The sequence below is a fragment of the Ammospiza nelsoni genome, chromosome 9, assembly GCF_027579445.1.
Source record: "Ammospiza nelsoni isolate bAmmNel1 chromosome 9, bAmmNel1.pri, whole genome shotgun sequence".
NCBI lineage: Eukaryota > Metazoa > Chordata > Aves > Passeriformes > Passerellidae > Ammospiza > Ammospiza nelsoni.
Window position 1 is genome coordinate 883,638 of NC_080641.1, and position 16,773 is coordinate 900,410.

Sequence of the window (16,773 nt, forward strand, 5' to 3'; positions counted from 1 at the left end):
CTCCGTGCAACGTCTAAAACACGATGGGAGATGTTTTCTGTGCTGGCACAGTTTTTCCTAGCCAGACATAGTGGAAAAGCTTTCTGCTAAGATGTAGACTACAAAAGACGCTGAAGACAAAGGTACGATGCTCTCCCGAGCTAAGCGCCGCTCCCGGGCGTCTTTCGGCAGAAGCCGCTGATGCCGAATTTTGCCCCAAAAGGCAAGAATAACTGCCTAAGAGACTCAGCTTAAGTCTAATAAGCAGGAGGTATTTTATTGCGACGCGTCGGGGAAATCACAAAGTGGATTTCCGAGTTTCCCGTAACAAAAGCAAGCTCTTTTATACAGTTTTGAATATAGGATTACATCAGATCATATACGTAATCATATCTTTTGCATGAATATTCATATGGGGCGTGGCATAGGCGGAGCGTGGGCGTGGGCATTTCTTTTGAGGATCATCTTGGTGGTCGTTCCGGTTGCCTTCATCATGGGCTGGGGTCTCCTGATGGGTCTTCCTCTTTAAACTTTTGAACTTCTTTCCTAATTTGGTCAATTCCCGGTGTACTTGGCTTGGTCTCTATGGCTTGGCAAAGTTCTTAGGGTCAGTTTGACATTGTTGGCTCTGAACATGCTTAGCCCATCAGTTCCCTACTCCTATATCTCTTTTCTGTCATTGTGTTTCATGCTTTAGCTGATTTATTGCTTTATGTGTTTCCTAATGCTATGCTTTCTTCAAATGCCTCACATTCTATGATTTAACTCATTATTTCTTGAAGGCTATCTGTTTTGGGGTTTCATTCCCCCCTTTTTCTTATAACTTACGAATTCTTTCATCAAATTTTAATCTTATAGGGCGTTGACATGCTCGTACCATAGCCCATCTTGCTGTGAATCAAAACAGAATGATCAGAGAGACTCATGCAACACATTCTCATGCAACACATTTTTCAAACTCTTCACAATCATGGCCTGGCTCTAAAGCGAAAGTCTATAGCTGCTCTATTCGGCATGATTAACACTTTGCACACCTGTAATTAATAAGCCTAAAACTTCTGTCGTTTTATTTGGCCCATCTTTGGCCTAACATCTCATTTGTTTAGCTCACTAGCTATAATACAACTGCAGCAATGAAACGCATCTCGTGTAGCTTTCACTTTTTTTTTCCTTCTTTCTTTTGAGTTTTGCTGTTCCCCACTTTCCTACCTTCAGTCTCTGAAGGTTCTCGATGCACTGACCCAATGCTTGGTCAGGATCTCCCTCAAAGGGCCCTACCACAGATGTTTGGGTCAGTGGGACTTGTTGTCTACACCGGGCAGCCACAATGTGAGAATTTCTCTTTATTTCTAGTCCTTTTAGTTCGTGAATCAAACGCCACCTCACAAAAGCAGTAATTATCTGTTCTGCACTCTCATACAAATTAAGTCCCTCTCTTCCTGGCAAACTTGTAAATTTTCTTAACGCTCTAATCTAGCTATGTTCTCTTGCTCATTGGCCATGACACCTCTAACACCAAATTTGCCACACAAGTGCCTGATCATACCAGTAAGTATACCCACACCTAGCACACTTTAGAGCAACTCAAGCACAGCAAAACAAATTACTACAAGCACAACAGGTTGTACTATTCAGTGGTTTGGATTCATCAAATTGCGTGGTAAGAACCCTGTTTATCTAATCTTGTGGTGGGTTTGTTAGGGCTCTGGCAGCTGGTTCACTATATTGCGCGAGACGCTGGAGGTCTTGCTGTACATTAAAGAAAAGCTTTCTCAGCAGTCGTCGTCCTTCATCTCTTGCTGTTATTCTATTCCACTACCCGACATCTCAGATACGTAAGGCTTTATCTATTTAGCAGGTATCTAGAGAGTCCCTCGAGAACTCAATGATCAGAGTTGTAAAGGTTTGAGGTGGAGTCAGAATTATGATATCTGCTCTTCTTGTTTGTTCTCTGGAGCTTTCTTGACTCGTGGAGTGGATCTACGTGGTTTGCTCTTTGATCTGAACCGCAGTGAAGGTAGTCAGCAGCACTTGGAAAGCTTCCTCCCACTTCTCTTGTAGGGGTTCTCTTAAAAGATTCTTAACATACCCAATCACCGGGATTAAACTGATGCAATTTGCAATCAGGTTGTTTGGGTTGGTGCTCTATCATCACAGTAGCATTTTTATCAAACTGTTTCTCCACCGTAATTACATAATCGTAAATGTATTGATTACCGATTTGGTCTATGGCGTCCCCATTTACAACTTGCATAGCATAAGGTCTACCATACAAAATTTCAAATGGGCTTAACCTTTCTCTTGATCTCGGTTTGACTCTCAACCTCAGCAGAGCAAAATTTTGGCAATTTGCTGTTTGATAAGATGATTCATCTTTTCTACTTGCTCACTGGCCTGTGGACGGTAAGGCGTGTGTAATTGCTATTTGATTTGTAATGCTTTACTTATTGCTCTCACTACTTTTGCACAGAAATGTGTACCCCTATCCGAAGAAATGCTCTTCGGTACCCCACACCGTGGAATAATTTCATTCAACAGTACTTTAGTTACCTCTCTTTCCTTATTTGTCCTACAAGGGAATGCTTCAGGCCACCCAGAAAATGTATCAGTTAATACCAACAAATACCGAAACCCCCCTTTTTCTTGGGAGTTCAGAAAAATCAATTTGCCATACTTCACCTGGGAATTTACCTCGATTTATGGCCCCTTGGTGTACCTTGGTTCTCGTATTCGGGTTGTTTTTCAGACACCGCTCGCACTGGGACGTAACGTGTTTTACAGTAGTAAATAATTTTGGTCCTGCTATCTTGGTTTGCAAATATTGGTAAAGCGGATCTAGATCCCAGTGGGCCTTCTCATGTTCTGCTTTTACAAACTGCCACATCACATTTCCTGGTACTACTAACTGTCTTGTTTCCAATTGACCCCAACTATTTATTAGGGCCACTATTTCCACTTCCCTAGTTCTTGTGGCAGCCAATTTAGCTTCTGTATCTGCCTTCCTGTTCCCTATTTCTGGAACAGTGTCACCTTTCAGATGTCCCTTACAATGCATTATGGCCACTTGTGCTGGGAGTTGCACCGCCTCTAGCAATCGCAGAACCTCCTCTGCATGTTTGACTGTTTTTCCTTGTGTAGTCAACAGTCCTCTTTCTTTCCAGATGGCCCCATGAGCGTGTACAACGGAAAAAGCATATTTAGAGTCTGTCCATATATTAATTTGCATGTTTTCCGCCAATTCCAGGGCTCGAGTCAGAGCTATCAGTTCTGCCTTTTGGGCTGAAGTCCCTGCAGGCAAGGGGTTCGACTCAATTACCCTTTCTGTAGTAGTGACTGCATAGCCAGCCATTCTTACTCCTCGCTTCACGAAGCTGCTGCCATCCGAGAACCAGTTGTCCGCATCTTCGAGCAGCTCTTCTTTGAGATCTGGGCGACTGGAGTAGACGGCTTCAATTGTTTCCAGGCAGTCGTGTTCGATGGGTTCTGCTGGGGCTCTCCCTTCTAGAAATGAAGCTGGGTTCACAATGTTAGTTACCTGAATGGTTACGTCATCTGATTCAGCCAGGATGGCCTGGTATTTTAGGAATCTGGAAGGCAACAACCAATGGTTGCCTTTCTGTTCCAGCACAGCCGACACAGTGTGAGATACTAACACAGTCACCTTTTGGCCCAACGTGAGCTTCCTGGCCTCCCCTATGTTAGTTATTACTGCGGCCACTGCCCTCAGACAGCGTGGCCATCCTTTACTTACTTCATCCAATCGCTTGGAGAAGTAGGCCACAGCCCTCTTGTGTGGTCCCAACTGCTGTGCTAAGACTCCTAGGGCCATCCCTTGTCGTTCATGGGAGAACAGCCAGAATGGTTTTAATACATCTGGGAGACCTAAGGCCGGTGCTCTCATTAGCTCCAGCTTCAACTTCCTGAAGGCCCCTTCTGCCTCGGGAGTCCAAACTAGAACGTCCTTAGTTTCCTTCAACAAATCATACAGTGGTTTAGCGAGTATTCCATACTGGTAGATCCATAGCCGACACCAACCTGTCATCCCCAGAAAGGCGCGCAGATCTCTCACCGTCTCTGGTTTAGACATCTGGCAGATGGCCTCTTTCTTAGCTGCTCCTAGGGATCGCTGTCTTCTGGAAACTTCGTATCTCAGGTACACTACTTCTTTTTGCACCAGCTGTGCTTTCTGTTGAGAGACTCGATATCCACTTAAACCCAGGAAATTTAACAAGGAAATAGTCCATTCAATGCATTCTTCTTCTGTCACTGTTGCTATTAGGAGGTCGTCTACATACACTGCAGAAGAGTGCCATCTCCCAGCGGCCTTTCTCACTGTTCTAAGGCAAAAATCTTTTGACTCTCGGGAGCTAAGGGAAGGCAGAAGAATGCGTCTTTCAAATCTAATACGGTGAACCAGGCCAAGTTGTCCTTCAGTCTAGTTAAAAGCGTGTATGGATTAGCGACTATCGGATGTAATGTCTTGGTTATTTCGTTTACTGCTCTCAGATCCTGAACTAGTCTATAAGCTCCATTAGGTTTCTTTACTGGCAGGATCGGTGTATTAAAATCCGATTCGCATTCTATCAATGTCCTCAGTTCCAAAAACCTTTTGATTATGGGCTCAATCCCCTTCCTTTCTTCTATCCTCAGAGGGTATTGTTTTCTTACCACTGGTCTTGCCCCAATCGGTGCTGCTTGTTTTGATTTCAGGGGGAATTGTGGAAGGGGCTAGCAGCGGGCCTGTTAGCTAAAGGAGCGAGAAGTAAGAAGAAGAGGCTGATAAGGAGCTTTCTTCAAGGCCTTGGCAGCTTTCCCAGAAGCTTCGGCAGCTTTCCTGGAAGTTTTGGCAGCTTTCCCAGAAGCTCTGGTAGCATGCCAGGTAACTCCCTTGGCATCTGAATTTTCTTCACCAAGTTCCCCATCAGAGCCCCCTTCTATCTCAGCCCCCCCGTCAGGTATCAGCCCCGACTCTTCGTCTGCATTTTGCCCCGTTTCTCTTTATTTTCCACTCCTTTAAAACCTCAAAGAACGAGTTTTAGGTTCCTGCTAGATCAACAGCTATTTTATCTCCCGCCCGAGCAATATTGTACTTAATGAGTTTTAAAAGTAAGGCTTTTCTGGTTGGCCTGTTGCTCCCACAAATTGTACCAATTCCTGATTTAAAACCGAAAAAGTTGCTCCCGTATTAATCAAAAGTACTGTTTGAACTGTGCTTTAACCCACTGAGTTAATTGATCTACTATAATTAACAGATATTTCCACCGACCTACTTTAAGCAAGTCTACAGAATCAACCTGGATCCTTTGAAATAGCCGCTAGGCTGTTTTACATCCTCCAGAGGGAGGGCTTTTAAACACCTTCTTATTTATCTTTTAACGGGTGAGACACCCCTGGGTAATTTGCCTTTTAATTTCAAATATCCCCATACACCAAATTTTTTTTTTTTTTTTTTTAAAAAAGTAATCACAAAAGGCTCTTGCTTCCCAGTATGTCCGTCTACACAAGTTATCTAAGATCTAATGTGCCACTGGTTTTGGCATCATAATTCTATCATCAGGAAAAACTCACTTCTCCTCCTTAAATGTTGCTCCTAATTTCCTTATAGCTACCAATTTTACTAGCAGGAGGGAAAGAGTCTCCTGCTGGATTTCTATTTTTATTTTTGTAAGGTCATGATTTTAGTATCTCCTTTTCTTGAGGTCGCTCTTCTGCCTTTTTTTTTTATCAGCCAAATTATTTTTCTGACTCTATTATCCTTAAGTCCCCTTTCCTTCCAAACTTCTTTAAAAGTATGTACTACACTAAAAGCATATTTGGAGTCTGTATAAATAGTCCCTTCTTGCCTTTTTAAAATCCACAGGCTTGCCCCGACCAGGAGGGACTAAAGGGACCAGACTCCTTCACTCTAAACCTTTTTCTACCTCACCTGGATGCCAACCCATGTCATTAATTTCTAGATTGTCTTCTTCAGGTAAAGAATGAATTTCAAGTTTTCCTTCACAGGGTTTTATCTGTAAATTTAGGGCTATTATTAGATCTCTGCCTAACATATCTTCCTCGGCCTCTGGTATCAACAATAAATCATTTACTCCAAATTTGTCATTCGTTTCAACTTTTACTCCTTTTATTACAGGAACAGGGAAAGCTTCTCCTGTAACTCCGATTACTGAGATTTGTTCACAACTGATCTCACATCCCTGGGGTAATTTCATCACTGTTGACCGAGAAACTCCTGTATTTACTAAAAATACAAATTCTTCACTCTGAGGACCTACTCTTAGTTTTATTATCAAGGGCTCTTCTAGGTGTAATTCGATCCTCTTCGTTAAACAAAACTCTTGCCCTTTCTGATTCTCCTGAGAAGTTTTCTCATCTTGCTGTTTCTTCTGTTTCTTTCTGCAATTTTTTGCAGGTGCCCCTTTTTATGACAATAAAAACAGGTAGGTCCCGCACCCTTCAAAGTGGGGCAAGAATTTTTAAAGTGTTTTTTTTTTTGTTTTTTTTTTTTTTTTTGTTTTTTTTGTTTTTTTTTTTTTTTTTTTTGTTTTTTTTTTTTTGCTGCGGGAAAAATGCACAGGTCTTGTGTTCCTAAGAATAGATCCTGGCATCCACTGTTTGTCTTTCCCTGCAAATTTTCTGTATTCAAAACTGTCTGCAATTCTTGAACTGCTGCCACCAAAATTCTGGCATCTGCTTTCTGCTTTTTCTCATTTCTACTACATGCATCACAGCAACGTTCTTTAGGCTTTGAACCTTTCTTATCCTTTTCCAGGGCGAGTACCAGGGGGTCCTGAGGTGCTACATTTACCCCGCACTCTCTTTGCCACTCCTGTTTATTTCTTAGGGTAAAGAACATGTCAGCATACATCACTTCGTACTCTGTTGACCTCCCATAGTTATTCCCTGTGTTGGTTTAACACTTCACACACAATTTTCAGTCGCTTTGTCCTGGCTTCTCGCGTCGCAGCGATGCTGCGTCTCATTCACTCTCAGCCATACCCACACACCTTTATAAAATAGTTCCTACCTTATGGTCTATATCAGAACAGACTGTTTTACCAGGTTTGGTCACAAGAGGTCGCTTACAGACCATGAGACACCGGTTTGCCAGATTCATACAATCGCAGCCGTAGACAATATAACAATTGCAGGGGGTGACAATTTTCTTCCGGATGTCTATCAACTGATTCTCTTCTAAAAGATTACAAAGAGAGTGACAAGGCGTTTCCTGTAAAATTTTGCAACAGACACATAGAACAGACACAAGAAGATCACCGGCCGACAAACCTCTCAGATAGCAGTCTCAGTTCTTAACCCTTAATTCGCAGTATTATAACATCAAACACAATGTTGAGACAGTTTCCCATACAGTATAAACGAACCAAAGATACCAAGATAAACAAATACTCCTTTCAGCAGGACTTTAACCTGCGTTCTCCCTCTTCTTTGTTTTTTTGTTTTTTTTTTTTTTTTTTTTTTTTTTTTTTTTACCCCTGTGTTTCTATTACCGGGACTCTAACCCAGTGTGGCAGGACTTTAACCTGCGTTTCTATTACCATGCCTCTAACCCAGCAGCAGGACTTTAACCTGCGTTTCTATTACCGGGACTCTCACCCAGTAGCAGGACTTTAACCTGCGTTTCTATTACCATGCCTCTAACCCAGCTGGGATTCTTTACTGGGGCGTCCCCCAGCTTTCCCTTCGGGCGGTCACGTCTGACCCCCGTTTCCCAACAAAGCGCTTTATCCCAAAACCAATAAACAATTCAAATACCTCTTAATTGGAGCAGGAGATGCAGGGAACCCTTCGTCCACCGAAAGCGCCGGTCCAGGGGGGGAAGTCTCTTCTGACAAAAAATTCGTCAGGGGCGCCCAGAGAATCCCGACCCCGGACTCGGCCCGGGAGGACCTCTCAAGGCCCGGATCTCCTGTCTGGTCCCATCTGGGTCGCCAGAAATGATGCCGAATTTTGCCCCAAAAGGCGAGAATAACTGCCTAAGAGACTCAGCTTAAGTCTAATAAGCAGGAGGTATTTTATTGCGACGCGTCGGGGAAATCACAAAGTGGATTTCCGAGTTTCCCGTAACAAAAGCAAGCTCTTTTATACAGTTTTGAATATAGGATTACATCAGATCATATACGTAATCATATCTTTTGCATGAATATTCATATGGGGCGTGGCATAGGCGGAGCGTGGGCGTGGGCATTTCTTTTGAGGATCATCTTGGTGGTCGTTCCGGTTGCCTTCATCATGGGCTGGGGTCTCCTGATGGGTCTTCCTCTTTAAACTTTTGAACTTCTTTCCTAATTTGGTCAATTCCCGGTGTACTTGGCTTGGTCTCTATGGCTTGGCAAAGTTCTTAGGGTCAGTTTGACATTGTTGGCTCTGAACATGCTTAGCCCATCAGTTCCCTACTCCTATATCTCTTTTCTGTCATTGTGTTTCATGCTTTAGCTGATTTATTGCTTTATGTGTTTCCTAATGCTATGCTTTCTTCAAATGCCTCACATTCTATGATTTAACTCATTATTTCTTGAAGGCTATCTGTTTTGGGGTTTCACCGCGCTAAGGAGAGCACTGTGAGCGGCACAATCCTCTTTGGTCGAAGAAGCCGCTTCTTCGCCTCCGCGAGCCGGAGAGAACGGCAGCTTCGGAAAGCTGCAGAAGGAAGCTGTACAACACTGGGATTGTGTGCGCAGCTTGCCAACTGATAGAAAACAGTACCTTCGCATTCTCCTGACTTTTCCAATCACATGAACATTCGATTGGAAGCTGTTTGGGACAACTTTTCTTTTCTTCCTTCCAAACACTTGGCAGACCTCCGTGCAACGTCTAGAACACGATGGGAGATGTTTTCTGTGCTGGCACAGTTTTTCCTAGCCAGACATAGTGGAAAAGCTTTTTGCTAAGATGTAGACTACAAAAGACGCTGAAGACGATGGTACGATGCTCTCCGGAGCTAAGTGCTGCTCCCGGGCGTCTTTCGGCAGAAGCCGCGCTAAGGAGAGCACTGTGAGCGGCACAATCGTCTTTGCGCAAAGAAGCCGCTTTATCGCCTCCGCGAGCCGGAGAGAGCGGCAGCTTCGGAAAGCTGCAGAAGGAAGCTGTACAACACTGGGATTGTGTGCGCAGCTTGCCAACTGATAGAAAACAGTACCTTCGCATTCTCCTGACTTTTCCAATCACATGAACATTCGATCGGAAGCTGTTTTGGACAACTTTTCTTTTCTTCCTTCCAAACACTTGGCAGACCTCCGTGCAACGTCTAGAACACGATGGGAGATGTTTTCTTTGCTGGCACAGTTTTTCCCATGCAGACATAGTGGAAAAGCTTTCTGCTAAGATGTAGACTACAAAAGACGCTAAAGATGAAGGTACGATGCTCTACTGAGCTAAGCGCCGCTCCCAGGCGTCTTTCGGCCGAAGCCGCGCTAAGGAGACCACTGTGAGTGGCACAATCGTCTTTGCGCGAAGAAGCCGCTTCTTAGCCTCCGTAAGCCGGAGAGAGCGGCAGCTTCGGAAAGCTGCAGAAGGAAGCTGTACAACACTGGGATTGTGTGCGCAGCTTGCCAATTGATAGAAAACAGTACCTTCGCACTCTCCTGACTTTTCCAATCACATGAACATTCGATTGGAAGCTGTTTTGGACAACTTTTCTTTTCTTCCTTCCAAACACTTGGCAGACCTCCGTGCAACGTCTAGAACACGATGGGGGATGTTTTCTGTGCTGGCACAGTTTTTCCCATGCAGACATAGTGGAAAAGCTGTCTGCAAAGATGTAGACTACAAAAGACGCTAAAGACGAAGGAACGATGCTCTCCGGACCTAAGCGCCGCTCCCGGGCGTCTTTCGGCAGAAGCCGCGCTAAGGAGAGCACTGTGAGCGGCACAATCTTCTTTGCGCGAAGAAGCCGCTTCTTCGCGTCCTGGAGCCGGAGAGAGCGGCAGTTTCGGAAAGGCGCAGAAGGAAGCTGTACAACACTGGGATTGTGTGCGCAGCTTGCCAACTGATAGAAAACAGTACCTTCGCACTCTCCTGACGTTTCCAATCACATGAACATGTAGTGGAAAAGCTTTTTGCTAAGATGTAGACGACGAGAGAGGCTAAAGACTCGATGAGAGCAAATGACACCCATCTCTAAAAAAGGCAATTATGAGGAGTCGGAATAGTACAAACCAGCCAGCCTCCTTTTTATCCCCAGGAAGTTGATGAAGCAGCTCTTCCTGGAAAACCTTGCCAGGCACATGCAAGACGACAAAATAATGTAGTTAGCATGATTTTTCAGGGGAATTTCTTGCTGAACATCACTTTAAACTCCTCTGATGAATCAACTTGACTGGTAGATGAAGGGAATATTATCTGCCTGGGCTTCAGGGAGGTTTTTGACATATCTCTACATGGCAGCACGCATACATATGGAAGCAATAGTGCAAAGGGGAGGGAACCAGTGTCTTTTCAGTGATGCTGAGTGAAAAAACAAGAGGCAGTGGGCACTCTCTGAAATACAGGAGATTGCCATTTACCATCAGCAAATGATTCTTTACTGTGAGGGTGACTGAACCACGGCACAGACTGCCCAGAAAGATTGTGGAGCCTGGATCTTTGAAGACATTCAAAGTACACCCAGATAGACTCCTGGGCAAGAGGCTCTAGGTATCCTGGTTTAGGCAGGGGGATTGGGCCTGGTTAGCCCCACCAACCCCTTCCACTCTCATTCATTCTGTGCTAGTGAATTCTCTTCAAGATGCATTTCAAGCACTTGCATGACAAAGTTCTGTGAAGACAGAGATCCAAATGGACACGGCATCTAAGTTCCTTAAGCAGTGTTCAAGAAGAATGTAAAACTCTGGGACGAGTGTCTCTTCCCTAACTGAATCCCTTTCATGGGAAAATTCCCAGCTCTAGAAAGATCTTCTGATACGCATGCTTAAGACTGACACTGGCTGAGCAAATTTCTCCCTATGTGTATCCAAGACCAGTTAGGATCTTCAGCCAAAGTGCTGTCAACATAGTCACAGAATGTCTATTGTTAAGAAGTGACAACTTCCATCAGCATGGCAACTATTGGTCCACAAAATGGATGAATGGATGAGAATTATCTACTTGGGTTAAAAACAAAAAGAAAGAGTTGGTCTTTATTTATCAATTTCATTGCAATATTGATAAGGGAAGAAAAAGACCTAAGTCCTTGACTTTCTTAACTCGAGGAAAGATTTTAAAAATTCCTTGTAAAAATGTATGATCACAACCAGACTATTGAAACCATTTGAGTTGGGAAAAGAGTTCACAAATTGTCTAGAGAGTGGCAAAGAAGCCAAGAAAAATAGGAAAGAAACAAAAAGAGAGCAGAAGCGTCAGCTTCATTGTACAAGCTCGTTCTAGAAGTGGTCTGCTGGGAAAAGGAGGCCCCAGTTGAATTTCCAATGTATTCCTGCGCTTGATTCAGTAACCGGTCAATGTAAAAACCAATCCTTTTGTACAACTTCTTCCAGCAACAAAAACTCCAACAGGTTGACACTACCATCATGCCTGTTCCAGACATATTTCAAAGAGAAATGATGATTTTCTTGAAAACCTACTTGCATAAAAGTTGCAAGATGGTGGAGGGATTCCCACATCCTCCTTCCTCCATCTGGCTTGAAAGTAGATTTGATAAAATATGCAACAAAGCACATGATTTATAAGGTAGAGTCAAATGGATGATTTGGGAATTGATCTCTTGTTGATAGTAAACTTCATATCCACTCTGTGTGACCTTTCTAAAACAAAATGTGGAGCTGAGGCATGAATCTGCCACAACAATTGTAAAGCAAACATACACACTCCCCTTCACATGCCCCCCCTTCCACACACACCTAGGCACACACAGAGATCAGCATAGCAGATCATGAACACCTTGGAAAAGACTGAAATGCTCAATGCCTCTCTTGATGGGCAAAAGAGCTGGTGCAGTAATTCAAATGCCTGGTACAGACATTCTGTTTAATATTTAGCTCCTATTTAAAACACAGCTTTTCATTTCATTCTATTTACAGAATATTTTCATGTCATTTGCTTCTTTAAAATTACTTAGTTCTCACCTGTTGTATGTCTAGGAATATTTTCTTCCAAAAATAGAAAAAAATAGATTATATCTTTTCAGCAGAAAACATTGGTTGATACAATTTTAAACCATCATGATATGGAAGAATTGTTCTGTCCCTCTCGAAGGTGGAAGAAGCATTTGGATCACAGATCATCTACAATGAAATACTTGACATGTTTAAGATGCTTTCAATCAATTTTGATCGTCAATTGCTTCTTCGTTGTAAACAGTCATTTTTCAGTGAAGGGAAAGTGTGTGTGGTATATCTACATGATGTGGTCAAACCCAGTTCCTACTAATGGCCAGGCTGAACTCCAGTAAATAATGTCCCGAATGATATTTTGCCGCCTTCTTTGGCACTTCATGAAATCTTACCATGATGAAGTGCTGAAACACATAGATTTTCTCTTAGAGAGTGTCTCATGTTGTAACCCGTCCCATGGATTTTATGCTGTAATTCTTATCTCTTTTAAAATTTGCTATCTTCTGTACAGTTTTCATGAACCTTTCTGTTACAGCAGTGAAAATCACAGATAAATGTCATTTTGTACAACTTTGAATTTACCCCAAGAGCTGAGAGAAAACTTGCTCCTATACTTCAATCCCAGTTTCTTCTATAGTCCAACTTTGTTTCTCTACCATCAAGCTTCTCCTTTGTTGCTGCTCCAAGCCCCGTCCAAGCTGACCTTGAATACTTTCAGGGATGGGACACCCACAACTTCTCTGGGCAACCTGTTCCAGTGTTCCAGCACTCCCACAGTAAAAAAGGCCTTCCTTTCATCTAATATGTGTAGGAAATCATAAATCTAGGCATAGAAACTTGGAGTGCAAATTTGAAATTCTTTTGATTTGAAGCACATTTTATATGAATACTGACTTACAGATGACTAAAAGATGTTGATGGGCATTTGAGCTGACAAGTTTTGAAAAAGTGCACGGAAATTAAAATTGAAACCACTAAAATTAAAAACTTCTTGCCATTTTCTTTTTTCCTCTCCTATTCAAAATTGCATATGTCAGATATCAGTGCTTCATGCAAACCTCTCAGATGCTCTCAGAGAAAAAGCTTTTCTTTCAGACTAAGTTGCGGTTGACGTAGAACACTAGCAGGAGTGAAAGTTTTTCTGGGCATCAGGGCAGCACCTTCTCCTTGGATTTGTGTGCAGAAAGCATTTTATCCAAACTGGAAAATAGACCCAACTCTGTTCTATTCATCATTCTTACTGCATCAGGCCTGAAGATGCTGTGAAAAGTAGCCTGTGGACCTTGAAGATAGCGCATGTGAAACAGATGAGAGGTGATGGAGAAGTTGAGAGAAGAAAGAGCATATGGCCCAGTACGGACGCCAGAAAGTATTTCTTCATGTGATCATGGCAGATTGCAGGAGCCACTTGGTACTATCAAACCAGCCCGACTTGGCACTGGTGCCACCTTGGGTCTGGGAACCATCCTGCGTATCGTGGATTTTCAGGAGCCAGCCGGCCACTCCCAGCCACAGGCCCTTAAACACAGACCTCGGCCCTCTTACCTGGCCAAAAAAACTCACCTGCCCCGCTTCTGCATGGCAGATTGCAGGAGCCACTTGGTAATATCAAACCAGCCCGACTTGGCACTGGTGCCACCTTGGGTCTGGGAACCATCCTGCATATCATGGATTTTCAGGAGCCAGCAAGACACTCTTGGCCACAGGCCCCCAAACACAAACCTCGGCCCTTTTCCCTGGCAAAGAAAAGTCACCTGCCCTGCTTCTGGATGGCAGATTGCAGGAGCAACTTGGTACTATCAAACCAGCCCGACTTGGCAATGTTGCTACCTTGGGTCTGAGAAACATCCTGCGTATCGTGGATTTTCAGGAGCCAGCCGGCCTCTCCCAGCCACAGGCCCCCAAACACAATCCACGGCCCTTTTCCCTGGCAAACAACACTCACCTGCCCCGCTTCTCGATGGCAGATTGCAGGAGTCCCTGGGTAATTTCAATCCAGCCCGACTTGGCAGCGTTTCCACCTTGCGTCTGGGAATCATCCTGCATATCAAAGAATTTCAGGAGTCAGCCGGCACTCTCAGTCACAGGCCCCCAAACACAAACCATGGCCCTTTTCCCTTGCAAACAAAACTCACCTGCCCCGCTTCTGGATGGCAGATTGCAGCAGCCACTTAGTCCTATCAAACCAGCCCGAATTGGCACTGTGTTGAAAGCGAAGGGAAGCCAACCCACCTTGTCGTTTATCAGCATTGACTCCAATTTATTGATTAAATCAGCCACTTTATATAACAGTGTTAATTAACTTCATGCATATTGCAAAATCCAAGCTCACTATAGGTTAACAGAGAAAACTCTAACCCCTCCTTTTGTTTTACCATACCCATGATTGTTTCTTGAAAACAGGACCAGCGTTCCCACTGTGATATCAAAGTCAAGTATTGGAGAGTGCTTTTGTTACTTCTTTAGAAGGTTAGAATATGCCGAAAAGATGCTAGCTGGGGACTTGCAATTAATGAATTATTTGCTGTAAGTAGGTCAAATGACATGAGCTTTCAAAAAGGAAAAGTAGTCTTATTCCACCTGCCAATTCTAAAGTAGATTAATAAGCCTTAAGCAGAAGATGGATGTGAAGAGGGATATGACATGAAAGGTTAAGCAACACTGCTGACAGCAAAAGGCTTACCTGCTGCAGATACAGGAGACAAAATACTATTTTCACACAAACATTGCTATTCAGACGACAGTAAAATTCTGAGTGACAGCAAAATTTACTCAGTCATCATGACAGTAAAATTTGCTCACATCAAAATGTGCTCATCAATTCTTAGTGTAAGCTAAGCACCTTAAGCAGAGGGTAGTTCAAGCCTAACTGGTATTTGATGGCAAAAAAGGCAACTTGGCCTGCGTTTCTCACTTCTACTCCATTCAAAAGCTTACTCTGTCTCAGATTCCTTTGGTGGGATACCAACGCAAGCCGCCAAACTGCACGAAAATGATGATTTAAAGAAAGATAGATGAGAAAAATGGAATAATGGTTCATGTTCTTTTCCTTCCAACTGCTTTGTTTGCCCTTTTAATTTTTTGAAGTCCTTTCTGGTGTCACCATGGTTGCACTGCAGCAAGTGTTGGGCTGTAAGCTGTCCATATTGCCAGCTTCTGGACTGCCTTCAGAAAACTTCCCACTGGTTTTGTCTAGAAATCACAAGCAGTAGAGATGACAAAGACTGCAGAAACCTTCTCATCTCCTTCTAGAGCAAGACCATGTCTTTCACCCACTCTTAACTAGACAACTTTCATCAGTCATGAGGGAGTCTCATGTTCAAGAGCTAAGCAGTGACAGCTGTAAATGACAAAAAGCAGACTGAAATTCTCTTGGGACTCCAGCAGAGAGCAATGAAGGTGGTTGAATTCACCTTCTTGGGAAGTTCTAAAATGCACGTTCACTTGAGCACAGGAGCTAAGCCATCGTAACCTTTGTTGAGTATGTCTGCGTAGACAGACATATTTAGACCATGTTATTTAAGCCACGTTATCATCTCTAGCTGCTAAGCTGCACTTCTTGCAAAGTATCTGCAACGTATTTTACAGGGTGGGCTTTTATGTGTAATCCCTGAGTAATATTGCAAAGAGAAGTACTTGGGGTGCGGGGTGGGGGGGGAGCTGCAACTCTTAGGTTTTCCAAATCATGGTTCCATTTGAAAGTCAAGAAAGATGTCAAACCTTTCTTTCCTAGACCTATTACCAGCACAAACTGTACCAGAATTTATGACCTGTAACTGTACCGTGGACGCTCTTTCTCTGGACTATTCCTTAAGAAACAAAGTCCTCACTAGAAATAAAACAAAATTAGCCAAGTATTGGCCTGGATTAGTTCCAAGGCTCTGTACTAAAGGCCAAACACGTGTAATAATAGTAACGAGTGGACTAAAAGTTAAATCAATAGAGCATTACTCAGTTCAAAGACATCTTGTGTCCTAATGTTCTCACAGAAGACTGTAAAAACCTGTCTATTTTTGTGGGTTTCTTTTATCCATTTAGCTGTACCTTCTACTTCTCTCCACTGTCTGAGAACATTGATGATAAGGTTGGATGACCTCATGTCAACTTGTAGAAGTAAAGAAAGAGAAGCCAGTAAAGAAAGGCAAATTTGTTAATTGCAGGTGGAAAGAGGGAGGCCAACAAAAGAAAACAAAAGAACAGTACTAATGAAATGCTCCCCTGTCTTCTGTGAAAAGTAAAGGCACAGACAAGAAAGAACAAGTGCAAAATTCTCACTAGAGAAACGCACTTGATCTGACTCAAGTATTTTGCGGTACATTTCTTGCTGTTTTCTCATGCCAAACATATTAACCATTGAAGGTGTCCCTTTCCTCTCTCTGGAATACAGCTAGGAAGATGGCTGTGTCATTGCTGACAAGCAGCTATTCTCAGAGGTGTCCAGCTGAAAGTCCTAGATCAATTGATTTGCTCTGTCACTTTGATATGGCATGACTTACAGTTTCAGCACCTGAACTTGCCAGCCCTACAATTCTTTGCCCCTTGAATGGTTAGATAGGCTCCTTGGCAACTGGCATTTGTAAGGACTTGAAACTATGCAGAATTTGCACCGTGAGATGATGCCAAATGAGTCACACCAGTAGATTAACTGGGGCATGCAAGGCAGAGAGAGGGAAATGAGAGCACAAGAAGAGAGTACACAAGAAGAGAGTACAATCTCCTTTTTTCT

The 16,773-nt window shown here is 43.3% G+C and overlaps 1 protein-coding gene across 1 annotated transcript; it reads right to left on the reverse strand.

The window, feature by feature from the left end:
- Positions 1-1,224: 1,224 nt before the first annotated feature.
- Positions 1,225-7,973, reverse strand: LOC132077162 (uncharacterized). Its single transcript, XM_059478665.1, has 2 exons — positions 7,753-7,973; positions 1,225-4,726 (listed from the first exon to the last, which is right to left on the reverse strand). Exon 2 carries the CDS (start codon positions 4,064-4,066, stop codon positions 2,585-2,587), a length of 1,482 nt encoding a protein of 493 aa, XP_059334648.1. The 5' UTR covers positions 4,067-4,726; positions 7,753-7,973; the 3' UTR covers positions 1,225-2,584.
- Between the last annotated feature and the right edge of the window lie 8,800 nt (positions 7,974-16,773).

Bases quoted from the DNA above. Each gene is read 5' to 3' on its own strand.
- LOC132077162 (XM_059478665.1), bottom strand. From the start codon at position 4,066: ATGTCTAAACCAGAGACGGTGAGAGATCTGCGCGCCTTTCTGGGGATG.